The sequence below is a fragment of the Hippopotamus amphibius genome, chromosome 1 (assembly GCF_030028045.1).
Source record: "Hippopotamus amphibius kiboko isolate mHipAmp2 chromosome 1, mHipAmp2.hap2, whole genome shotgun sequence".
In the NCBI taxonomy this organism is placed as follows: domain Eukaryota; kingdom Metazoa; phylum Chordata; class Mammalia; order Artiodactyla; family Hippopotamidae; genus Hippopotamus; species Hippopotamus amphibius.
This window is the reverse complement of record NC_080186.1, coordinates 52588191-52615687: the sequence shown is the minus strand read 5'-3', so window position 1 is coordinate 52615687 and position 27497 is coordinate 52588191. Positions and strand designations below refer to the sequence as shown.

Here is a 27497-nt window from a genome sequence, read left to right as displayed (position 1 = left end):
AAAGCCCCAAACTAGAAAAACCCAAATGTCTAATAATTAAAGAATAGATAAATCAATTATGATATGTAAACTTAATAGTGACATACACAACATGGGTGAATCTCAAAAACAGTATGTTGAGGGAAAGAAAACAGACAAAAAAGGATTTAAGTTGTATGATTCCATTCATACAAAGTTGAATCAATAGTTATAGATTAGTTTACCTGGGCAGGGTGGCAGGGAGTTGACTGGGAAGATATTTGAAAAAGCTTTTTGGGGTGATGGAAATGTTCCATGTTTTGAAGAGTATTGTTTACACAGTGTATACATTTGTCAAACTTCACTGAACTGTATTTTTACTGTATGTAAATTATACTTTAATAAAGTTAATTAGAAAAAAAAAGATCCTAGGCTAGAAAAGAACATACAAGTAAGGTATCAAGAAGATATTAGAGAGAGTAGGAAAAAAAAAACCCAAAGTAGTCATCTGAGAGAGTCTCCAAAAGGTAAATCACCCAACATGGCATTTTCCATAGAAAATGTTTTTTAATTCCAGTGATTTGCTCAAACTTGCCTAAAACGTAATCAAAACTCAAAAAGCTAGCAAACCCTTTGCTGTTTCGAAAATGGCACTTTCACAGTGGTCATTTGCACTAGTGGTACACTGTTGTAATGAACCATCTAAGAAATATGAGTACTATACAGTCGAAATGTTCTTACATCCTGGATACAGTTGCTGAACACAATCTTTATCTTCTAATTCAAGGTCATTAAGTAAGAAAATATATTAAAAACTAGTAAGGGATGCCTTTGGAACTGATAAAAGGTCCATGTATTCCATCGAAATATTCACTGGATTCCACGAGAACTACCAAAAGAACTGCTGAATAGAGCATCACAGAAACACTTCTGATGTGCTCAGCACCTCAATTGTGCAAATCTTAAAACTACCCATTAACAGGTAACTGTGAATAATGGAAGGGCTGCCACAATGGCACTGTCCTTTTCTGTAGCAGTAGTAGCCCAAAAGGATTGACAAGGGCAGCTTTGTGGTCATTAATACATCAGCCTCTCTAAATCAAAGAAGGCAAGCTAAAACTATGAGGTGGTATTTTTTATTGGCATTTTTTTCTAATAATAGCCTGTACCCCAGATGTCATAGAAAAACAGGTGGGAATATAAATTTGCACAATCTCTTAGGAGAGCAACCGAGCAATATCCATCAGTATATTAAACTTTTATTCTTTTCTACCCAGAATATCTACTTCTGAATGTCTCTCCTAAAGAAGTACTTGCGAAAAGGAGCACAGATGTGTGTACAAGCATATTTACTTCATTGTTTTTAATAACAAAACTCCTCGAAAAATTAAACTATCAAAAGCAATCAGTCATTGGGACTTCCCTGGTGGCAGAGCGGTTAAGAATCTACCTGCCAATGCAGGGGACACAGATTTGATCCTTGCTCCAAGAAGATCCCATATGCCGCGAAGCAACTAAGCCCATGCATGACAACTACTAGGCCTGTGCTCTAGAGCCGGTATGCCATAACAACTGAGCCCAGATGCCACAATTACTGTAGCCCACGTGCCAAGAGCCCATGCTCTGCAACAAGAGAAGCCACTGCAATGAGAAGCCTGCACACCGCAACAAAGAGAAGCCGCCACTCGCCACAACTAGAGAAAGCCCATGTGCAGCAAAGACCCCATGCAGCCAATAAATAAATAATCTTTTTTAAAAAAAGTAATCAGTCATTAAAATAATAAAGTTTGTTGGAATGTACTGAAAGAGGTATGGATAGGACATGGTTAACAGCAATCCTGTGACTCAATCCTTCAGCTAGGGATTCCCAGCTTGATAGCAGACCTCCATGCAAACAAGCTAAAGGTTTTTAATAGATAACAGAGTCCCTCATTTTAAAATGTCAGGAAATACTTGATCTGTCTTAATTGCTTTTGTAAATAATCTGAGAACATATGGATTTATAAAGCATGGCTGGCTGGAAGATGGGAGGTAATCACAAGGACATTTTCTATTTGGGTAATTAACAAAGTACAAACGTTGCAATTCCCCAAAGAGTGGAGGCTTCTTTAAGAAAATGTTTCTGTATATATTGTTTACAACTTGTCTGGTAACCCAAAACAAAACAAACAAAAATGTGTCCCAAGGTTGAATTTTACTCTTATAAACATATTAAAAATCTCAGTAAAAGTCTGTTAGAAATACATTTATAAGTGACTTAACGTCAGTCTATATGTAAGTAGGTATTTTAAGTATAATGATAATAGATCCTAATATGAGAAAGTGACATTCTTTGGAAGCTGTGTCTACTGGATGGGGGCTCCTCCAGAAAGGAATGTTTGTGTCTAGCTCCTGTGTTAGCCTCCTGCCTGTAACGCCTGAATCATGACTAAGGTTTGGTGCTGGGTAAGATATCTCATTCATAGGAGAATGCTTTGGCAATTCAACCCTTTGTGTTAACACAGGGACATTATCTAATGTACACAAACAAATAGGGAAAACAGTAAGTTTTAGGATACGTGCATTACTTTCCCCTTTTTGTAAGAAAAAAAAATACATATTTGTGTATGCATAAGTTTCTAGATTTAGAAAGATAGTCAATTTAATGATAGTGATAACTTACAGGAAGTAGAAGTGGGGATGGGAAGATAAAAAACTAGACTTTTACTTTATAGATACTAGTGCTGTTTGAATTTTATTTAAAAAGTATGTATTATGTTTATAACTTGAAAAGTAAAAGAGACAAAAAGATAATGGCTAAGATAGCCTAATGAGAGAGCAAGACAGATATATAGCAAGATGACAACACAATAGGATAATTATATTGTAAGGCATACACATACAATACCAAGGGTGTATAGCATGTGCTCAGAGAAATCATAAGAGGAGAGTGACTCTCCTGCCTGGGGAAGTTTGGAAATGCTGGAATGAGAACACACTAGAGACCTCACTCGTAAAAGAAAAAGAATGGAGAGTAAAAGCAGAGTGACCACTTGTCCTCATTTGCCTAAAATAGTCTCAGATTACCCAGCCTCATTATTAATAGTGCTCCACTTCACTCTCAAGTGTTCCAGTTTGAATGACATCTAGGGCTGCCCTAAGTTAGTGCTTCTCAAATTTTAGTGTGCATCAGGATCCGCATGAGGGCTTGCTAAAACACAAACTGCAGGGACCACTCCCAGTGTCTCTGATTCTGTATGTCTAAGGTGAGTTCTGAGAATTTGCATCTCTAACAATGTTCCCCTGTGACCCTGGTGCAGCTAGTCTAGAGACCACAATTTGAGAAGTACCACATACAGGTATAAACGTGCGTGACTCTCAGTGAGACTGGTAATTAGCTCTAAATGAACTACTATAAGGTCTCTAAAAGCAGCAGAAAGGACAAGAAAGTAATTTAGACCAGTGTACCACAAGTGTAGACTGTAGATTGATGCTTGACCCACAAAGAGATAAGTACCAAAACTGGGAATAAGCATTTATAAATCGTGGAATGTGGCAGTCATGTAGACCTATTAAATTTAGTAATAAACACAGGGACTTCCCTGGCGGTCCAGTGGTTAAAATGCTGTGCTTCCATTGCAGGAGGCTTGGGTTCAACCCCTAGTTGGGGAACTAAGATCCCACATGCTGTGCGTCATGGCCAAAAAGGGAGGGGGGGTGGCAGAGGTTGAAGAACATGACTTACATTGTACTTACATTTGTAATTTTATTTTTCTAACAATTCATTTTCTAATAATTTTATTACAATGTCAGTCCTTGAAAGACTGGAGGAGGGGAACCCTAATCTTTCACCACCAATAGTTTGAGACATACTGGTTTAGAAAGACTATTTTGAGAGGGTCCTTGTAAATAATGCTAAGTAGACTGGTCTTTATCCTGTAAGCAGCAGGAAGGAATCAAAGGCTTTTAAGTAGGGAAGTATTGAGTCCAGATTTCTATTTAAAAAGGTAATTCTGGTAAAAGGATAGATTAGTGGACTTCAACCTTTTTTAAACACACATTCCCATCAGTAAAAATATGTTGATCACTCACCTTATTTTTTATACTTATAAACATATATTACTATATTTACATATCATATGTGTTTTAAAACATACATAAAATAGAAATATCATGAGAGTAAGGTAAAAACTAAAAAGCCAGATTTTACTGTCATCTTCCTAGTCACCCAATGGATCATCCTGCACATTTTGGAAACCATGGTTGGCCATCCAACCCTATGACTCATATTTAATAAAAGCTAAACTGTGTCCACAAAGCAGGCCTGGAAAATTACTACAATTTCACGGTGTAAGGTACTATCTAGGGAAGGGCACTAAGGCCTTCAGAGCACATGAGGACAGAGGAAGAAATGCAATAACTCTGTACTGAACATCAAGGAAGTGGCATGTACATTAACTGCAACCTGTGTTTCACTCATTTTATGGTCATAGGAAATCTTCAACCAAACAATTTTGACCTATTTGGCCTGGCTAGGAAACTAACAGGGCTTATGGCAAGAAATTCCAAGTTTGTTTAAACATGGTAAAGCTGAGTCTACCTTGTTGTAAACAGGCTACCTACAATCGGTCAGAGCCTAGACATTAAAATGCCACAGTGTGCCGCTGTCCTCAAACTTGCACAGCCTCCAGAGAACGATTGTTTATTATGTTTAACAGCTTCCACTCCATCATTGATCAAGAGAGTTTGTGCCATGAATTTTTCATGTCTGGTTCACTGTGGGATTTGATTGAAGGAAATTATTATAATATCATGGCTTTTATAAAATACCCATGCCTTAGCCATCACCAATTAATGCAATATTTGAGAAAAGCTGATGCAGTTAGAAATTTAATTTGATTTAAATTTCTAGGTGGAGGAAACTTATTGAAAACATTTATAAACCTCCTCAGTTCAAGAATGTAGGCTAATTAAGGACTCTGAGAAACACACTCTTCAGAATCCCAATAGCACATAAGAATGTAACTCCCCAAGACATCTTACGCTTCTTTCTTGAACTGAACAAGATATACATTGAAAATTTGGTTTAACAAGACATCTTATACTTCTATCTTAAAAAACTGAGGGAAAAAATTATTGGCAATCTGTTTGGGGAAGTATAGCCAGTCAGCCTGTAACTGCAGGTGTGAAATGGGCAGATGACAATTAGACTGCGTGTAACTCTTCAATGGCAATTCCCCAGAGCTCAAGGGAAACAGGGACTCTGAACAATCTAAATGCTATTAACTCCAGATGAAGTCATGATTTCAGATGTTATTCAAATATTGAAATCCATGAACAACTTTAAACTTCTATTGCTCCCTTTGGAGTGCAAAGCTCAGATTGTATCTAGTTACCATGGCTTTGTCCTCAAAGCTCAGCATTTATGAGGTACTGATTAAATGGAAAACAAACTCTCCTTGCCAGAGAGTAATGGTGGCTCTTCACTCAAACTACAAACAAACGCACCTGCTACCATCCTAATGTAGATTCAAGACAGGTGTCCTGGCCTTGTGTTCCTCTCAAATGGCAAGGCCTTTTCTAAACCCCTTAGATGTAAAAAAAATACTATATTTTTGGCTCCTGCCAAAACACTACTCCTGGAACTTTAGAAACAGATATATATAAATTCCAAAATCATCCTGATATTTTGGGGCCACGTGCCTAAGCCATTGGTAACGTTTAAGTCCATTCAACGTTGAATGTTTAGGACAGGTTGAAATCAAAGCTGAAATATACCATGTTAAATGGTATACCATGAGTACACCATTCTGATACTCAGAATCAGAACTGAAAATTAAGTCACTTCATCAGAATAATTCAATTAACTAAATACTAATTCTTCTCATTGAACTATTCAAAATTAACCAATGCATATCAGTTTTTACCTGTAACTTGGCCACTACGTACAAACAAAGTTAAACTGTTTTATGACATGCTATTGTATTCCTGTGGCAGTTTTCTCCAATGATAGGCAAAAAAAAAACAAATTTGGGCAGTTTTCACACTTACAGATCTCTGATGTGTAGCCGGTCACTCACTGAAAGAACCAGGCATTCATACTCCTCATTAATGATTAGTTTCCATCTCAAATATTCTGTTCAATTCTCCCCACACTGCAGACTATGTTCCCTTAACTTTTCTCCAGAAATAGTCATGCCACTTTTGGCATGCTTGTGATATTCAAAACAATCCTAACAAATAGGCCAAACTATGTTTTAGACACCCTTCCCACTAATGTTCACCCTTCTTCCTTCTCTTAGCCTTTTCCCAAAATCCATTTATCTGTTGCTAAATCAGATAATTAGTTTTTTGGTGTCTACTATGTACATATTTCAGGATCACTTGTATCTCATTTATCTTCTTAACAATGTATCATCTCCATTTTGCAAATGCAGAAAACTTCTTACAACTTCAAAAAACCAAGGGGGAAAGCACTTCGAAATGGTAATAACAGGAAGACAGTGCCACTGCCACTGAGTGGAATTAACTTCACCTTGGGAGGAGGAAAGTTCACCTGTTAAAGACTTTCAGCCACTAACTACTTTAAAAATGAGAGTCAGAGATTTCAAATTTTCAATAGAGAGGGAATGAATGTTTGTAAACCTAACCGTCAACATCTTCCTCTCCGACCACACTCTGTCCTGGCTGGAGCTTGATTTCAAGTTCCAGAAAATGATACAGAGAGGGACTGTCCTTTTCAAGGCAGAAGCCTTACTCAGCCCCTATTATCAAAGTCACGCCCATCAATTAAGGGCTAAAGCTAAATGAAAACAAGTCTATCTGCCCCTGAGAGGCTACAGACCTGGGCTTCAGATCTGTCTACCAACAAGACAAGGTGTGCACAGCATCAAATCAAGGGGCAAGACCGGTTTGGTTTTAAGAGTAAGATCAACATTAGAGAATGCTCATTTCACAGAGATTTTACTAACTTCATTTAACCACAAGTCAGCCTCACCAATGCATGCAATCAATATAGACAGAATTCAAATCTGAAATTCTTAAAACATACACTATTTTTGTTTACAATATTATCGTTTCACAAGTTCTTAAACTATATAAATGGTAATTATACTGTATATCCCTCAGCAATTTGGTTTAGCTCAATTTCACATTTTTAAGATTTAGTCATGAGGGAGGGAATACGGGGATATGTGTATAAAAACAGTTGATTGAACCTGGTGTACCCCCCAAAAAAATAAAATAAAATAAAATAAAATAAAATAAAATAAAATAAAATAAAAGATTTAGTCATGATGATATACACAGCTCCTTTTCATTCACTGTAACTACTAAATAGTAGGAATACATGATTTATTCACCCAATCTCCTGTTGATGAGAATTTCCTACTAGTCACTAATACAAACAAGGGATTAGAACGATCTACTTCGATAACCAACTTTTTTACAATTGATTCAATAACCAATTCTCGAAATGTGGGAGAATCTATAGCTTACAAGCTTTAAAATCAGAGAGACCTGGGTTCTACTTCAGCTCTGTGTTCTTGTGGCCAATCGTTTAAATCTCCCTATATTTCAGTTTCCTCATTTACAAAATATTTAATAAAAAAATACTAAACATTTACAGTTGAAAGGTCTAAATAAGATATTATAAAGCAGCCTGGCACATGGTGACCATTCCATAAATGGTAGCTATTATTATTACTATCTTTTTTCCAATCAAAATTATTTAAGCTCTTTGGGGGCTTCAAAAAGCTAATAATTATTTTAGTTGAGATTTCTTCCTCTGTAATCAATAGTGGTTGTTTCTCAAAAGACTGAAAAACAAAAAATTTCACCAATGCAATGAATACAAGGGAGGTGGGAGTGGGGAGGCCTATAACTTGGGAGTTAAAAAAAAAATCGTTTTATAAATAGAAATGTAATGGCTTTGGTAAACCAAATCCTCTTAAGCATAAACATACTCACACTGAATCCTAACCCAGTGCTATGCAGTAGAAATATAATGTGTCACACATGTAGTTTTATTTTTTTGTTTGTTTTTCACATGTAATTTTAAATTTTTTAGTAGCCCCATGAAAAGTGAAGAAACAAGTAAAATTAATTTAAATATTTTAATCATCCTAATATATACATATTATCATTTCAATATGTAAATAATATAAAAAATAACAAGGTATTTAGGTTTTTTACAGTAAATCTTCAAAATGTGATGTGTATTTACATTTACAGCACATCTCAATCCCAACTAGCCCTAATTTCAAGTGCCTACTCACAGGGGAAGGGGGCTAACCATGTTGACAGTGCAGTTTTAACCTAGGTCTTTTCAGAAAGATTCCTGTAGTTTTTAGCAAAGACTTTTTGTTTATCAGCTAATACAGTCTCTTATCAAAGTAACTATCAGAATGAGATCACTCCCAAACTTGAGTTCTTCCCAATAAAAATAGCAAAACTCCTTAGTTTTCTCAGAATTAAACATCTCAGTGGACGAGCAAGAAGTGGGAGAAGAATGGCTTACAGTTTATAAGACACATTCTTGAACATTATTTCATTTCAGCCTCCCCAAACTCAGTGAAGTAGATGATTTACAAACAGAAAAACAGGAGCAGAGTCCAGTGACTTGTCAAGAATTATATGGTAGGTGGACCCAAGTCCATGTCTCCAAACTCCACAAGCTATACAGTTGTGCAAACACAAAAAATAAGTAGGCTTTCCATGTTTTCTCTCCATTTGCACCAGAACCTATAATGCATACTTTAAAAAAATCGTCCAAATCTACTCAAAAACATCTGAGTATGAAAAAAAACAGAGCAATGGTCAAGTGATCTCAAATAATAGTCCTGTTTCTCAAAATTTTACTCTATGATCAAGGTGAGCAAAATCTTAAGTAAACAAATTAAACCCCACTTTAGTTTCCCCAAAGTAATGTTATTTTCGTTAAAGTTTAACAAAGTAAGGAAATTTAGACTGCTTGGTTGTTTAGTTTAAAGATAATTATTAAGTGCTTTTAAATAAAAATGCAATTACAAGGATTACTGAATGCTGAGCCACTGTCTCAGAATCACAAGGTTCTAAAAGTGAATTCATCATAGGAAAATACACAGATTTTTCTTTTTAAGAATAATAACTGATGCAAGATATAATTTTTATTTTATTTTCTATGGTAGGTGGGTTTGGGTATGCTTTTAGTTCCTTTTCGGAAAATTCTCTCCCATTTTTCTACAATGAATATGTTAGCTTCATAGTTATAAAAAATTAATACATGACCTGAGCTTATTAAAGCATCTTTAAACACAAATGAGGGCTTAATGCAATTTACTTTCAACACAACTATTACCGATATACCAAGCTCACGATGTGATCGTTAACAGGATCTCAATTAGCGAAGGGCAAATGTCTTCAGAACTCAGTTTAAAAATTCTATCCGTAAAGTACCGTCCAGCTCCGTTATTTATTAACTTTCTAATTATTTTAAATTTTGAATTATTCTTATAAAGGTCGTTAAGGGCCTAGAATCGTCAAGGTCATTGTAGCTAAGTCACAATCTCACCTAACTTTTTCTGATACTGCAAAATGAACCGATTTGAGTTTTTACCTCCACTCCTCCCTAGCTTTACTTTGTAAAAGTTAAGGGCAAATGAATTGGTAGCCAATAGGCGCTTAGACCGCCTAAAAGTGCCTATACTCGGTGTAACAGATTTCTTTTCGAGGTCTTCAGAAGGCTTCTTCGTTCTTTTAAGAAACTTGTTTATTGCGCACCTACCAGTGGCCAGACTCTCAATGCCGTTGAGAAGCAGCCCAGGGAAATAAAGTCCTTAAAGGCCACCCTCCCAATCGCGCAGACAAACCAGTAAATAACTAATCCGGATCCAAAGTGATAAGAGCCATCTGGAGATATGACAAGCTGCCAAGAGAACACTCCAGGAGGAGATTAATTCGGCCTGCTAGGTGTCCCAGGAGGACTGGGGCGCTCTGGTGGCGGAGGGGGGAAAGGATCTGAAAATGCTTCGCTGAGCTGACTTAAAGCAGGAATCCAGCGGTTTCCCCAAAGGCTGGAGTCAACGCACTCTCCGTCCGGTCCTCCCTACCTACAGAGTGAGGCTAGCAGAGCCCAGGCCTGAGCACCGGCCTGGGAACTCGGCTACGTGACCACAGGAAACGCAAATAGGGCCGGGGCCAAGTGGCCCCTCAGCTGAGATCTGGGCACCCCCGCCTCCGGGACCCCGCGCAGGCCACCACCGGTTCACTCCTTTCACCATCACCAGTTGGGGAAAGACTCTGCCTAGCTCTGGGGGCGAAGCGCAGGCACCCAGCTGGGTGCAAAATTTGATCCCGGCCACTCCTGGTACAGAGCCGGGCCGAGATTTGAGGGCCGCCAGGGCCTGCCGGGGCGGGGCGGCAGCGCGCCCCGTGGCCTCCGGCGAGCCCTGCACCGAGGGGCGGGGACCACGGTGGGGTCACCACGGGGACCACGGTGGGGCCCGACGCAGAAGGACGGCGCCCCGCACCCTCCGCGGGCCCGGCCGAGCGCTCGGCGGCGCCCCGGGTCTCCCCTGCCCGCTCCTCCCGGAGGGCGGGCGGAGAGCGCGCCGGGCCAGGGGAGGAGGCTCCGGATGCGGGGAGGGCGGCCCCGGCCGGCTGGAGGCGCGGGGTCTCCGCAGCGCAGCGAGCGCCCGCACGGCCGGCCCCCTGCTTTACCTGGTCCGGCGGAGGCGCCGGTGGGAGCGCGGGCGCGCGGGCTCGGCGTCGCCCTCCCTCACCTGGGCGGAAGTGAGAGGCCGGGGACGGCCGCGCCTCACCTGGCAGGCCCTCCCCTCGCTCCTACCCTCCCCGCCGGGGCGGGGCGCCGAGGTGGCGCGGGAGGGGCGGGAGGGGGAGCCCGGGGCCGCCGGAGGCCGACTCTGGGGGGGAACGCGGGGGCGGTGGGCTTCGCTACTTTCTGCAGGTGAAGTTCTACTGGGCGAGGGAGGGTTAAAGAGCCAGAAAAAGGTGGGATCTGGGGGCCAGGCGGGCAGACGAAAAACCAAGTGGCGGGGAGGTCCGGCTGGACAGGTGTAGGAGGCTGAGAGGAGACCTGAAATCAAGGAAATTAAAGGAGGACACCGATGAAAGGATTTAGTCAAATCTGCTTGGTCCCTCTCTTTCCCTTTCCTTTCCCGTTCTGTCATCCCTCCCTTGTGTCCTATTCATCCGCTGACGCAACATACGTGTAACTGGGGGTTATTTTATTCTCATGTAGTTGAGGAAAGGAAAAAAGCCAGTCTAGCAGTATTTGCCCGCGACATGCCGGGCGCTAACATATACATTACCTCATTTGCCCTGTGAAAAAACTGGTGAAGAAACTGCACACCTACAGGTTAAGTAACTTGCCTGAAAGGTGGGACCCTGTGGGCTTCAGTAGGTGCAGCACATGGGCTCAATAGCTGTGGCTCAGGGGCTCTAAAGCACAGGCTCAACAGTTGTGGCGCAGGGGCTTAGTTGCTCCGCGGCATGTGGGATCTTCCTGGAGCAGGGATTGAGCCCTGTCCCCTGCATTGGCAGGTGGATTCTTAACCACTGTGCCACCTAGGAAGCCCCCCTATATGTTTTAACATTTTTATTCTTGATATCATAACTGGACTTTGACAAACTGTGTGTAAAACCTACAACGGCTTTCACTCTCTAATGTAACTAACTAGAATTTTGATGATAGGTGTTTTGTCTAATATGGTCCACACATAAGCGGTAAACAGAATCAATCTTCAGGTATGTGTTCATAAATAAATCTAGTATTTGTTAAGCACTGTGATTGACTCTGTAAAATGTTAACTGTGGGGATACCTGTCCTCTAGGAAGATGGTATATACATGACAACTACCATGTAAGGATATCTGTTGTAAGATCATGCACTTGACATCTCTTAGTGTTATCATTAGTTTTTTGGTTTTTTGTTTTTGTTTTTTAAGAAAATATCACTTGTTAGGCCTGGTAAGAGGATACACAATTTCAGCATGGTCTCTGCCTCTTAAGAATGAACAAACTATTGAAGGAAATAAACTTAAATTACCATATACGTATAATGAAGCCAGAACTTACAGAAAATAGAGATCAGTTACGCTTGTTGAAAGCATCTCTTAGGATTTAAACAGGTCTTAACAGGTGTTTGGGATTTGCTTAAAGTAAACTAGAGAAGGAAATGCTTCCTAAATCAGGTGGGACAGCATGCAGGTGGAAACCAATAATCTCAAAGCATCTCCTTGCAAACATAGAGTAAGTTCTCTTCTTTAACATTTGATGGTGGTTAGGAACATATTCCTCATTTCTCAAAAAATAACGTGACTTTGGGGAATTCTCTGGTAGTCCAGTGGTTAGACTTGGCGCTTTCACTGCAGTGGCTGGGTTTGATCCCTGCTTGGGGAACTAAGATCCCACAAGCCTCTTGGTGTGCAAAAATAACAACAACAACAATGCGACTTTTAACTGACTGTGAAACAAAGTTCTAACTCCTTTTCTTGGTATCCAAGGCCCTCTAAACTCTCTCCTTGCTGACTCTTCACGCTTCCATTTCACCTCTCCAAGATTTTACTCTGGCCAAACGGTCTCGTCTACTCTATGCCCTTGGAATAACCACACCATGACTTTTCTGTTGCTTACTCATCCCCTTTTTCATGCTTGGAATGTCCTATGAGGCCTACCCTTCCCCCAGGGCCTCAATGACCATTCCCAGAAAACATCCATCTCCATCACATTTAATTCCGTTTTCTCCATACTTTAGTGTGGTTATTTTAATTTATGCTTTCCTCTGAGTCCTACCTGGAATTTTAAAAAATATTTAACTTATTCAATACATTTTTTAAAGTGCATACTCTGTGGTAAACATTTTCTGGCACAGAGTTTTTTTGGTTTTTTGTTTTGTAAACTCTGAGAAACCTCAGGAGTATCTTATTCATAGAATGATGAACACAATTTTTAAGAACGCATCTCTGAAGCCAGAAGATCTGAGCTTGAATCCTGATTCCACCATTTCCTAAAATATGTGGCTTTGACAAGTTACTTAAACCTTTGAATTCCCATCAGTGAAATTTCGATACCAGTACTTACTTCATATAGTAGCGTTGAAGGTTAAATGAAGAAATTACATGTATTGCATACACCTGGCACATAGAAAGTAATTAATGAAGCAGCACATAGATGAGCATGAACATGACAGATACTTGTGTCAGCAAGGAGTAGTAAGAGTAGTAGTAAATAAAGTAAGGTCAGAGTAGATGGTGGAGGACCCGACAAGACTACGGAGAACTTTATACGACTTTTACCTTCATCTCTAAGAAATTAAAGAACCACTGAAAATTTCTGAATAGGATTTTTATTTTTTACTTTTTAATAAAATGTCTAATGATTGGTGTTTATTTTTAAAAAATGCTTTATTTCTTTAGAGCAGTTTTGAAACTGCTCTAAAGAAATTGAACAGAAGTTACAGATTCCTCATGTACCCTCTTCCCCCACACATTCATTGCCCCCCTCTTTATCAACATCCCCCACCAGAGAGGTACATCTGTTATAACTGATGAACCTATATTGACACACAATCACCCAAAGTCCATGGTTTACATTATACATTCATGGTGTTACACATTCTGTGGTTTGGGACAAATGCATAAAGACATGTATTCACCACTATAATACCATGCAGAATACTTTCACTGCCCTAAAAATCCACTGTGCTATGCCTATGCATCCCCCTGCAGCCCTCCCTCCCCAGCTCCTGGCAACCACTAATCTTTTAGTTATCTCCATATTTTCATCTTTTGCAGGTCAGATAGTTGGAATCATACAGTATGTAGCTTTTTCAGATTGGCCTTTTAGTAAGATGCATTTAAGGTTCTGCCATGTCTTCTCATGGCTTAATAGCTCAATTCTTTTAGTATTAAATAATATTCCATTTTCTGGATGTACCACAGATTATGTATTTGTTCACCTACTGAAGGACATCTTACACTTCCAAGTCTGGGCAATTGTGAATAAAGCTGCTATCAACATATGTGCAGGTTTTGTCCGGACAAACACTTTCAAATCCTTTGGGTAAAATCCAAGGAGTTTATATAAGATTTTGAATAAGATTTTGAATATGATATAGGTTTTATGTTTTCTTAAGTGAAAGATTCATCTGGAAGCAGTGTGAAAAATGGATTGACAAAGTTGGGGAGAAGGCCTAGAATCAAAAGAGGAGGGAAGAAGTCACTATAGCAAGGTACATAACAAATTATATATACCTGAAATAGGGTGAAAATATAGGATTAAAAAAAAGAGCACTCAAAAATATCAGTTGCTTCCTGATTAGATAAAGGGATTAAAGAAGAACAAGGAGAAAATTGGAATGCAAAGATGATTCTAAGCTCTGATTCTGATAAAAGGGATATTGGTGGTTAAACTTAGAAAAGCCGATTTACTCTGTTTTGTTTTTTTGAGAAGTAGGACTCTGATAAAGTCAGTTTTAGATCCTACATATGACATTCAAGATGAAATATACTTGGCATAGAGTAGGCCTTATTAAGTGATGAGTCAAAATTAGTTTAATTGGATTGTGGGCAGTTAGACTGGTGCACCAAAGAGAGGACACAGAAATACTTGAGAGATAGCATGGATGTAGAAAATTCCCAATGTGCAGAAGACTATAATAAAGATGTACTGGGATGTGATATTATGAATTTATCACCAGAGGAAAAAAAATTGCCCATCTCAAATAAAAAAGAAATTTTGGGAGAGTAGCCATCTTTTATCTCTTATTGATTTGTTCTAATCATGTAAACAGGAATCAGGTTGCTCTGAGCAAAACTATCTGGTAATGTAATTAGGTATATACTAGAATTTTAGGAATGAAAAGATCCAGTGTTCAGAGCCCTTGAATCCCAGAGGAAGCTTTGCTCAGGCTTCACTGGTAAACCTCTTTCCTAATGTTTCTACATAGTAATTTCCATATTGGGCTGTGCTATTCATGTCCTTTCCTTTCTATAGAATTTCCATAGGCTCCTATAGAATTTTTATGTGACAAAGAAATTTTGCATTGAAAACATGCCTAAGATTGAGATTTAACAACCTTCTTACTAAAATTAGACAATGTAGTAATCCTGTGATCAGAGACTATATGTGCAAAGATATAAAGTAATATATTTTACTGAGCCATGAGAAAATAGATTAAGGGGCAGTAAAAAGATAAAGTGAACCATAATCAGTTCAAATGTCAAAAATTTTGTATTTCTTTACTTTTGCATGAAGACTTGTTCTTTTCAGTTTATACATTGTAGCAGAGAACAAAGATAATCATGAGAACCATAAAAACATATTTTGTAATGGGATTAAACAGTAAAGCACAAGCATTTTCAAATAGTTAATTGTTCAAAATCTATATGAAAAATGACACAAATATCAGCAATATTCCTGCAGTCAGCAGGCAAATAACTAACTTTGTTATAGTTTCAATAAATGTAAACTAGAAAGTTGCTTCCTTTCACTTTCTGATTTTCTTTAGATTGTATTTTGAAAATCAAACCAGACCTTTTTAAAGTGTCAAAATGGTAGTCAAAATGTATACTATATGTAACAGATATTCCAATCCTTATCCCTGGATTTTACCTAATCCTTAGCCCCAAACCCTTTGCTAAATTTCATCTCAGGCTAAGGCTGAGGGATGGTGCTGAGCTATATGTTATCCACATTATTGGTAATTTTTAAAACAAAGTTAATAGTTAATTTTCTAAGCTGTACATTTTTAGGTAGTCATGTATACTATGAAGATTCAACTCTGTTCCTCCAGTTTGGCATGGATTTTGAATTATTTTGATGCCAGTGACAAAATATTGTGTTCCAAGTACAGTTGGGAGGATTATCTTATCAAAACCCTTGTCCTAACCGACAGTAACTAGCATGTTTCTATCGTAACAATTACCAAACAGTATTTTAACTGTTTGTCTTTTCCTGCAGCAAACACAAAGTGCTTAACTACTGGGTTCTTGTCTCTGTTTTTTGTCTGTAGGGTCTTGTCTTATGCTGGGTGCAAAGTAAATGCTTGATAAATATCTTCATGGAGGGGAAGAAGGAGGGAAAGAGAAAAGAAAAGAAGGAAGGAAGGAGAGAAGGGAGGGAGGAAAAGGGGAAAAATCAGAGAAGGTATACGTCAGATTAAAACAATAAGTTTAAAAATTGAACTAGTAAATTTCAAATTTCTCATCATTTAAGTCTTTAAGCATCAATGTCTTAGTTTTAAAAATAGCATAGTAATGCTGCAAAATTGGTTTAAGAAAAATTTTAAATGTAGTTACAATACTACGATATTGCAAATAGTTTGTCTTCTTATTCAAAAATGATACATCTTGTAATACATTTTCTCAGGGTTGTCAAAGTGTGGTCTCTGGACCAGCAATATCAGCATTACTTGGCAATTCATTAGAAACAAAAATTATCCTGCCCCACCCTAAATCTTCAGAATCAGAATCCGAGGCACAACCATCTGAGTTTCAACAGATACTCCAGGTGATACTGGTGCTCCCTAAAGTTTGAGAACCACTGCAGAACACAATTGTTCAAAATTAGTGTTACTGCGGATGAAGAGGCACCACTCAAATATTTTTAAGTTAGAGAAAAACAAATTTTCACTAAAAAGAAGTAAACATTTTGTTTAGCATAAAAGATACCCCCACTACAGAACTTTTAGAAAACATAGAAATTTAGAAAGAAGAGATGGAGGAAAAAACCCTCCAACTTTTCACTTAGTTTAGTCGTAAACTCTTTGGTCTCCTCTTGTTGTAGGCCCTTTCCTTCACCTAAATTTTCACTGTTAAAAGTAAAGGTGTGAAAATAAATAAATTAAACATATATATATATTTTTAAGAAAAAAAATTAGAAGAAAAAGAAAGATGTAATGCTTATTTTTGTGATACAGAGTCCTCAAGAGTGATTAGTACCAGCCTTCCAAAAATTCTTCTCTAAGACAACAAGGAGGCCATCATATCATAGTAAGAGCACAGATTCTGCAATCGGGCAAACATCAATTCTATTCCAACCCAGTAACTAAGGTTAACATACTCTTTGGCGTCTTTGAGTCTGGTTCGTTATCTGTAAACACAAATCCTACCAGACTAACAGAGATAATGTTTGTAAAGCGTTTATCAAATCGCCGGGCGCCGCTGGCACTTTTGCTGATGGAAAAGCCACAGCAGGATTAGCTCAGGAGTGAGCGGTGGACGGAGGGCGGCCAATTCTCCAAGCGAGCTGCCTTCTTCTGTTCTCAAGACCAATCCAAGCTCTCCCAGGTGATTCCGCAGGCCTAGGAGGACCTGCCTCGAACCGACGCACGGTCCCTTTAAGAGCCTCCCTCCTTTCGCTCGACTCCCGGCTGCGCCTAGGCGAAGGCGGAACCGGAAGTCGTGGGGGACGCGCCGGTCCCCAGCATGGCGGCCGCCTGGCCCTCCGGGCCGGTTGCTCCCGAGGCTGCTGCCGCCCGGCTCCTGGGTGTCTTGTGGTTCATGTCAGTCACCACGGGACCTTGGGGAGCTGCCGCTGGCGGCGGCGAGGAGACACTCAAGTGCGAGGACCTCAAAGTGGGACAATATCCTCTGTGAGGAGCCCCCCTATGGGGGAGAGGTAGATTTGGGGTCGAGAGTTGGTCGCGGCCGTCCACACGGGCTAGGATTGTACTGAAGGGAACGGTGACCTGCGCTCTCTAATGACCGAGGGACCCTGGCGGGTGAAGAGAGATGAGGGGGTGGGACGGACAGAGGCTAACCTGTTTGATTTCCTTAGGATTTTACTGATCGTTGGCGCTTCCTCTTCTGATCCACCTTCTTTTTTTTTTTTTTTTTAAACCGGTGCGTTTGTTTGTTCAATAAACACATAGATAACTGAAATATGTCAGGTCATGTTTTTAGGCATTGGAATTGAGTTAATAGGTCAATAGACCCTACCCTGGAAATTTGCCGACATAGTGGGGAGACTAGCACAGTAGTTAACGATATAGCCAGTGTATGTTGCCCATTTATCACTAACTTTACATTTATTACCTTCTATCATCTCAATCTCCATGAGATCGTAGACTGCAAGGGGGCAAATTTTTGCTCCACTTTATAACCGTGGACAAATTATTTGAACTCTGTTTTTTCATGAGTAAAAATATAGATAACAGTGGTACCAACTTAAAGATCTGTTGTGATAAATTAGTACAGGTAGGTCACTTAGAACGATGCCTGGCACATAGTAGGAATTGTATGTGTTAGCTGTTTATTTGCTGGTGAGAAAACAGACTGGAGGAGTTAAGTAAGTAGTTCATTGTAACAGGTCTGATAAAGGGAGGAGGAATATGAAATGGGAGTTACATTCAAACTAAAATAGGTATTTTTGATAGTTTCATACAAATTAGATAGTTTCATACAAATTGTAGAACAGAAAAATTAATAACAAGCCAGAGATGTACGAGAGAGCCTATGAAAGAAAATCTTAAAATTAAGAAAATTCTATGCTATGTATTTTTATGTGAGTTGAGGAGAGGCCACCGTTGTTAAATTTTTACAGAATAGCTCTAATTTGCTGATTACCATTATGCTAGTAGTTTGAGAATCACTGACCTAGTAAATTGAGTCCTTTTCTTGGCAAAAATGTCAGGGTGATTTTCAAATAAAATAATTGGGCAGTATGAAGAGTTGTGCTTTTTGAACATTAGAAGTGGCTGAGCATACAAGATGATGTTAACTGGAAAATGTTATTCCTGGCATAAAGATGAGATTTCCAGTAGTGATTCAGAAAGCCTAAACAGGTGTCAGACTGTCTCCAGAGACATCTTATGAATACCTTACTTATCTCATGTTAGTGTCAATGAACTATTTAGGAAAGAGCCCCCCCCCCCCAAATGTTGTGAACATCTGTTAGAGGATAATTATATCCGTTTCCAAAAACTTAAAATCCTGTTGGGGAGATCAAGTAGACCCACCTAAAACAACCATCTTCCTTGCAGTCTGATGGAAAGTACCCTTGGCTTGGAATCAGCAAATTGGATTTTACTACCTATCACTCATACCACTTTGGATAAATCACCCAAACTTTGAGCCTCAGTTTGCTTCAGTAATGTGGAGATAATAGTATCTACATCACAGGGTTATTTGTGTTACCTGAAATTATGTATATGGTAATACTTGGGCCCTGTAAATAATTTCAGTCAGATATCTGGAAACTGATTTTTTTTTAACCTGAAGTTCTCTTATAATAATTTGGTAAAGATTTTTATCTTCATTTTTTCTTTGTGCTTTGTGCTTCTACCCTGACTGATGTTCTCTAAGGGTAGCACCCTCTGCCAGAGCTTTTAATATACTTTTCCTGTAATAAGTTAATGTTTAGGTATTATTTAGTGACACTGAAAGCATATCTGTGTTTGTGCTTATTGACTTGGACAAACTAACATCCTGTCTTCACATGAGAATATGAACATAAATATATAAGATGGAATGTTAAAGACAAGTTGTGAATGTTTTGTATTGGAATGTAGTTCATATTTCCTTAACTTTTCTACATATATTTGTAAAGATCCAAAAATAAATGATGCTACACAAGAACCAGTTAACTGTACAAACTACACAGCTCATGGTAAGACTTCCAGAAACATGTTTTTTTTAAATGATTTTTAAAATATTATTTCATAGATGAATGTGTGATCACTAAAAGTAATTAATAAATGTGTTTTTTCTTTTACAACATTATTATTCAGTTTCCAGAACAACTTAATATTGGAGAACTGGCTAGGGGTTGTTAATATTTAACTTAAAAAAGAATCTTATTCTATGAGAAGTTTTTTATTTTCATTCTTTTTTTAAAAAACCTTTGGAATCAGTTTATATAGCTTTCTTGATGCCTTTTATTTATCAAGGTATGTTTTACAAAGATGCTTCTTTAGATATTTAATTATTCAAAAAGAACTTGAAATGAGACTTTTAGTCCAGTAATTTACAGTGAGGAGCTATATCACCCATATCATGCACTCGTAAAATATACTTACGTGCATCCTAAGTATGAAAACAGTATGGTAAGGATTTTAGTGTGCATCAGTATTTTCTTAGATGTTTTGATAATGGATAACACCCTCAACCTAATGATTTGGGGGAGCTTCTGTTATTCCAAAAAATACGTAATGCCAGATTAGAATTAATAAGTTGTTTTGTTTAGCCTTTTCTTCTAAAGCATTGGAAAGGAGGCAGTTAGATGTATGTTGGCGCTATTTGGATTTGGCATTCTTATTTGACACAGTAAATAATGATGGTTAATACCTAGTATTATTTTGAGAAAAGAACACCTATTGAATATATACTGATTGTTTTATTGTTTGGACAGGAAATATGGCAATAATTGATGTTTTCTTTATAAATGAAACAGATTCATTATGGAAATGAGATTAAAAGGATTATTTTTTTATCTGCAAAAAACTTTGTTTTTCAAAAGTATCTTTAGTCAAATAATTGACTTTTTCATTATGAATGCGTATATATTTTTAAAAGATCTCCCTTTTCTTTTTATCTCTTTATATTTTGACACGCTGTTAGCCCCATTCTAGTCAGAAGAGATATTTGAAAGTAAGTTGTATTAAAATTTTATAGCAGACGTTTTGGTAGTATTCTGGAGTGATGAAATTTTATCATATAAACAGTAATAGGTTTTATATATATACGATTTTTATAGTAAATATTGCTCAATATGTATACATTTAAGTTAAATGTGTTAGACTTGAACTTTGCACAGAATCCCCTCCTTTTTAAATTACTTTATAAGTATACTCTGATTTGCCTGTGTTACAGTTCAGTCTTTTATATTGTGCTCCCAGAATACAGAGAATAGTGTTAACACATATAAAGAAGAATGAGCTTTCAAATATTCAGTCACTTACATGAAATATGTTGGAAATCAGTGAATACTGTTGTGACTCAGGTCACTTTAAACTAGGAATGAGGCCTCCAGGTATCTCAAAAAAACCTTTTCTAGTCCGCAGAATTCTTTGTAGATATGAGAATTTTGAAGGAAATTATACAACTAAAAAGAATAGTTTCTGACCAAAAAGAGCTCTGCCCTCCAGTTACGTGTCTCTTTTGTAAAATAAGTTTGAATCCACTTAAGTAATTATTGCTAAATAAGTTTATAAACAAATACAAAATCAAATGATCAGACTACTAGGAAGTATGAAAGGACTTGGCAGTGTTATGGTCCTGTCATGACCTGTCGGGTAAGTAATCATAGATGATGTAAGTGGGCTTCAGTAGTTGCGGCTCATGGGCTCTAGAGTGCAGGCTCAGTAGTTGCAGTGCACAGGCTTAGTTGCTCCGTGGCATGTGGGATCTTCCTGGACCAGGGATCGAACCCATGTGCCCTGCATTGGCAGGTGGATTCTTAACCACTGAACCACCTAGGAAGTCCCAGGGTGGTTTTTTTAATTGTTCTTTTGAAAACATGCAAAGGCTAGTAGAGTGGCTGTGGTGAATCACTTCTGAGTCCTGATCAGAGAGGACATCAAAATGACCGTTGAAACAGGCTTTTTGGTCCTAACATAGGAAAATATTAGAGTTGTGGAAAGTGTGATCTCTCTTGTTCCTCTAGTCAAAATTTTTCATCTGTTTTTTCACTGAGTAAATGAAGGACTATTGCAGAATCCTCAGAGTTTAATTTTCTTAAACTATACTTTTTGGGAAGGGATGAGTGGGTGGGATGTTTTTCAAAGAGGGGAGTATGCGGGTAGAGAGTAAGAATTGGGACCAAAGACAAAGGAGATTCAACTATGACAATAAACTGTTGTGGTCTTAAAATCATTGCCTGTTAGCCCAATACCAGTTAACAAGCATCTTTATATACTAAGAAATTATTTGTAATATATAATTTAATAATTAAGTTAATTAAAATAAATGGATCAAAACAACTGAAAATTTATAAACTATTAATGAGAAATTTATTTATTGAGAAGTTATTACATGGCAGGCTTCTGCTAAGTGATATAGGTGGTACATAAAAGAAGACATGATTTCAGCCCTCAAGGAGTGTTCTGTCTAGAACATGTGTATACGTATAAGCGTATATAAGCAAGTGTTCTCAATTTTCTGATCAGTGAAATACAAGAGAATTTAAACTCCATTTCCAGAAATTTTGCTCTGGTCCTTTGGCAGAAGGTGTTTTTTATTAAGATTTTTTTTTAAAATATATGTACAGAAAAGTACACTTAAATATAACTCAAATTTTCACAAACTGAACATACCTGTGAATGCTTTCAGGCCAAGAAACAACATTATCAACATACCAGAACCGTCCCCCCACTGCTCTCTTATAGCCACTACCCTACGTTAGTAACTATTATCCTAACTTCTCACAGCATAAATTAGTTATGCAAAGAGTGTGTTACTTTTAAACTTTGGAGATAATTTCAAGCTTACAGAAAAGTTGCAAGAATAGTGCAAAGAACACCCATATACCCTCTCCCAAGGTTCACCCATTATTAAACGTTATTCTTCTTGCTTTATCATTGTGCTCATGCATGCTCTGTCTCTCTCTGAACTTGTATGTATTTATTTTGTCCCTAAATGCATTCGTGTGTGTGTTTTCTTAGAGATATTCTCCTGACATAATCACAGTTCAGTTGCAAACTTCAGTAAACTCACATATTTTACCATCCATGTTCTGATTTTGTCGAATGACCTTTGTAGCATTTTCCCCCAGTACAGGATCCTAAGATCAGGGGTTGCCTTTAGTTTTCCTTAAACTGGCATATTACCACAGCTCTGTCTTTAATGACACTGACATGTTTGAAGACTACAGTCTCCTTTATTTTAATAGACTGTTCCTCATTTGGGATTGTCTAACATTTCCTTATAGTTAGATTTAGGTTCTACATCCCAGGATGGAAAATTACATAAGTGATGGCATGTCCTCAGCATCTCTCACCTGAGGCACATGATATCCATCTGCCTTTCACTGATGATGTTAAGTGTTGATCACTCAGATTTTTCTAGTATAGTTAATATTTTTTCCTTTGCAACTAATAAACAGTCTTTGGGGAGACTCTTTTGTTTTATTTCATTTTTGGCTACACCACACAGCTTGTGGGCATGTTCTTAGTTCCCCAACCAGGGGTAGAACCCAGGCCTTTGGCAGTGAAGATGTGGAGTCCTACTTACAGGACTGGCAGGGAATTCCCTGGGGTGACTCATTTAGACCATGCAGATATCCTATTCCTCATCAAAGATTTCCCCTAGACTTAGCATCCATGATGATTCTGGCCTGAATCATTCTTTACTGAGATAGTTGCAAAATGATGATTTTTCCAATTCCAGCACTTCCAGAGGAGAGCTCTTTTCATGCTAGAAATATGAAGATAGGGTTGGCTCTTTCCAACTTTATTTTTTGCTTTCATCCAGATTCTAGATTAACAAATTTAATTATCTATCTGCTCATTATGCAGTGTAACCTGATTACAGAAATCATCGGGTCTGACCCTTTCATTTGACGAATCAGATCAAAGTCCAGAGGTATGATAACTGGAGTAGAATCCCAAACTACCTCCTCTCTAGGTCAGTCCTTTTTACTGTTGTGGAACTTCATTGATTATTTCTAGTTTAGCTTTTTTGTATTTAAAAAAACAATGCTGCTTTTTATAATTGAGAAATACTGTATATCAGGCTTAAATTGATGCCATCTAAATCCCAGACACTGGCCGGAGCCAAATATTTTGTAAGAAAACTGCAAATGGAATAGTTTTCAGGCTTGTAGTTTGTTGCTTAATTTTGTCCACTAGTTAACATTTATTGGTAACTGGCTTCTTTAATCTCATCATCTCGATTTATTTTGCTTTTTCCTGAAATCAGTGTAAGCATGGCATTATCATGATGTAATGAAAATAGTATAGATTAAAAGTGACAAGTGTTAGTCTAGGACTTATGGGATATTACCTATTTATGAGACTTTGATCAGCTCATTTAATTTCTTGGAACCTGAGTTTTTCTGTTTGTAAAAGGAAAAAAAGAAAAAGGAACATATTACTAGTTCTGCCTACTTAACAGGTTTTTTTAAAAAAAATAAGGATCAAATAAAATCATTATAAAATATGTAAAAATGAAAAAACTCTAGAGTTGTAGGCATCCATTGAATTAATTTCATTTCACAAAATCTATTAATTTTACAGTCACTCAGTGTTATCTTCATTCCTCGTGTCAGGTTTGTTCTCTTAGTCGTCTCAGTGTTGAAGTTCTCTAATTTCCTAGCGTAAGGAAACTAACACTTGTTGAACACTTTCTCTAGCCAAGCACTATGCTTTACATACCATATGCTTTTAATACATGTATAATAACATTGTAAGGGTCTTATCCCCTTTTCACAGGTTACAAAACAAGATTCAGTGAGATTTTGTAACTTGCCCAAAGGAACATACTAGTTAAGTGACAGAGTTTGGACTTAAATCCAGATTTGTCCCATTCTAAAGTATTGCTTTTTGGAGTTTTTCTATCAGTTTAAACAAATCTGATCAATCTCAATGTTTCTCTTATTTGTTATTTTCTCATGTCATCTCACTTTATACTGGGAGCAGCAGCACATCCATCCTCACTAAAGTACATAGTTTTCATCCCTTGAAATAATTAGTTCATACTTCTGTGAGACTTCTCTAGAATTATTGTAGCAATGTGGTTTCTCCTTCACTCTGGTACTTCCACTATTTGTGTCTTTCCTGAGGTTCTAAGCCTGGAACATTGGGCATTTTTCTCTCCTTTATATTTCTCATTGAATACAAAGCAGTTCATATTGAATACATTTTTTTTAATATTAGAAGTGATAAAATAGCATTAACTACAATTGTCAAAATATGGGGGTTTGAACAATTAATAGTATCTAGCCAGAAAATAGGAAGGTATAATAATTTCTTAGTTTTAAATATTTCTGTAAAGCATTTTTACAACTCACTTATAAATGTATGATTTTTCAAAATTGTACAAGAACCTGTAATCTAAAAAACAGTGCATTTCTATTAGGTAAGGTGTATTGGACAATAACCCCAATGGGAATCATAATTATAGTGTTTTGTATTGCAACTATCTCTTTAAGATCTGATTTTAGATAGTCTGCAGGAAGATCTAACAAGGCTATAAGACAAAGTGACAGCTTCAAACTGAGCAAGTGCAAGGTAATAATATGTTTAGAGGAAAATTATCCAAAATTTAGTAATAGGGTTCTGTTTTATTGCACAATTTTCCAGTCCAGAACTTACTACTTTGAAGATTTGAGAAGAATTTAAAGGTGTTATTTGAAGAAAAACTTGTGTCTACCTATAGATATTCTTTCAATTTACTTCTTTATGGAGGTGGAATGGTCTTCACCAAGGCAAAAAACTAACTTTTTAAACCAGACATTGCTTTGACTTGCTTATATGCCTGATACCTAAACTGGAGTACATGTACTCCTGGGGGTGGATAGAGCTTTCTGAGAGGTAAACAGGTATGGTTAGTGAATTAGCTTCCTAGGGTTGTTAACAACTGTTACAAATTGGGTGGCCTAAAACGGGGTATTTAGGGTCTCACAGTTCTGGAGGCTACAAGTCTGAAATCAGTGTGTTGGCAGGGCCATATTCCCTCTCAAACTCTGGGTAAAATTCTTTGTTTCCTCTTTCAAGCTGCTGGAGGTGGCCAACAATCCTTGGCATTCCTCGGCTTGCAACCACATCAGTCTAATCTCTGCTTCTGTCTTCACATTGCATTCTGTCTGTATGTCTTCACATCATCTTCTCCCTGTGTGTGTTCAATATCCCCCTTTTTAAGGATACCAGTCTTACTGCGTTAGAGTCCACCCTAATGACCTCATCTTAACTTGGTTAAATTTGCAAAGACCCTATTTCCAAGTAAGGTCACATTCTGAGGTACTGAGGGTTAGGACTTCAACATATCTTTTGGGAGGGTACAATTCAGCCCATAATATGCCTTTAAAATAATCAATTCCCAGATCCTCAGTATATTTTTTGTATTTTTTTCCTACAATCAATGTAAAATTTCTGAATTTTAAAGAGGAGCCCTTTCATGGTCTCAGTTAAATCATGATGGCTGTCAACATGCTGTGGTATTTTGAGTCCATTTTAAAGAATGCTATACTATTTCAACACTAAGGGCAGTATTTACAATATGCTGGAAATAGTTTTCCCTACCATTTAAATCCATGTTGAAAAATTTTAGATGTCATCTTAAAAACATGTGAGGGGAGAGATAGGATTAAGGTGGCGGAGTAGGAGGATGTGGGCTCACTCCCTCTTGCAAGAGCACCAGAATTACAACTAACTGCTGAACAATCATCGACAGGAAGACACTGGAACTCACGAGAAAAGACATCCCACATCCAGAGACAAAGGAGAAGCCGCAATGAGATGGTAGGAGGGGCGCAATTGCGTTAAAATCAAATCCCATAAATGCTGGGTGGGTGACTCACAAACTGGAGAACAGTTGTACTGCAGAAGTCCACCCACTAAAGTGAGGGTTCTGAGCCCCGCATCAGGCTTCCCAACCTGGGAGTCCAGCAACGGGAGGAGGAAACCCCAGAGAATCAGACTCTGAAAGCCAGCAGGATTTGATTGCAGGACCTCCACAGGACTGGTGGAAACAGAGACTCCACTCTTGGAGGGCACACAAAAAAATGTGCTCACCAGGACCCAGGGGGAAGGAGCAGTGACCCGACCTACCTGCTGGTTTTGGAGGATTGCCTGCAGAGGTGGGGGGCAGCTGTGGCTCACCGAGGAGGTGGGGCACTGGCAGCAGGGGTTTTGGAAAGTGCTTATTGGTGTGAGCCCTCCCAGAGTCCACCATTAGCCCCACCAAAGAGCCTGTGGGCTCCAGCGCTAGGTGGCCTCAGGCCAAACAACCAAAAAGGTGTGAACACAGCCCCACCCATTAGCAGACAAGCAGATTAAAGTTTTACTGGCTCTGCGCACCAAATCAGATTAAAGCTTTACTGAGCTTCACCCACCCAGCCCTACCCACCATCAGTCCCTCCCATCAGGAAGCACACAGGAGGCTCCTCCACAAGAGGGCAGACAGCAGTATCAAGCAGTATCAGCAGTATTTCATCTTGTGGAACTGAAAACCACAGCCACAGAAAAATAGAGAAAATGAAAAAGCAGAGGACTTTGTACCAGATGAAGGGACAGGATAAAAACCCAGGAAGACAACTAAATGAAGAGGAGATAGGCACCCTTCCAGAAAAAGAATTCAGAATAATGATGGTGAAGATGATCCAGGACTTTGAAAAAAGACTGGATGCAAAGATTGAAAAGTTTACCAAAGACTTAGAAGAATTACAGAGCAAACAAACAGAGATACGCAATGCAATAACTGAAATGAAAACTACACTAGAAGGAACCAGTAGCAGATTAACTGAAGCAGAAGGGCGAATAAGTGACCTGGAAGACAGAATGGTGATAATCACTGATGCAGAAAAGAATAAAGAAAAAAGAATGAAAGGAACTGGAGACAGCCTAAGAGACCTCTGGGACAATGTTAAACGCACGAACATTTGCATTACAGGGGTCCCAGAAGGAG

General features: G+C 38.3%; 2 protein-coding genes across 8 annotated transcripts in view; one reads left to right on the top strand and one right to left on the bottom strand.

Annotated features, from left to right (window-relative positions):
- The window catches only part of PATJ (PATJ crumbs cell polarity complex component), a 335749-nt gene extending 325017 nt beyond the window's left edge, over window positions 1–10732 (bottom strand). For 4 of the 6 annotated variants that reach the window (XM_057712772.1, XM_057712814.1, XM_057712789.1 and 1 more), the window contains exon 1: window positions 10636–10731. The gene's annotated coding sequence lies outside the window, so the exon portion shown is untranslated. Of the gene's footprint in view, window positions 1–10635 lie in introns of all 6 variants that reach the window. The other 2 variants (XM_057712781.1, XM_057712798.1) reach the window with 1 other exon arrangement.
- Window positions 10733–17336: 6604 nt separating this feature from the next.
- Window positions 17337–27497, top strand: part of TM2D1 (TM2 domain containing 1) — a 52335-nt gene continuing 42174 nt past the window's right edge. For both annotated transcript variants that reach the window (XM_057712755.1, XM_057712762.1), the window contains exons 1-2: window positions 17337–17525; window positions 19476–19545. In XM_057712755.1, coding sequence (XP_057568738.1) covers window positions 17364–17525; window positions 19476–19545 — 232 coding nt within the window. In that variant the 5' untranslated portion in view covers window positions 17337–17363. The remainder of the gene's footprint in view (window positions 17526–19475; window positions 19546–27497) is intronic.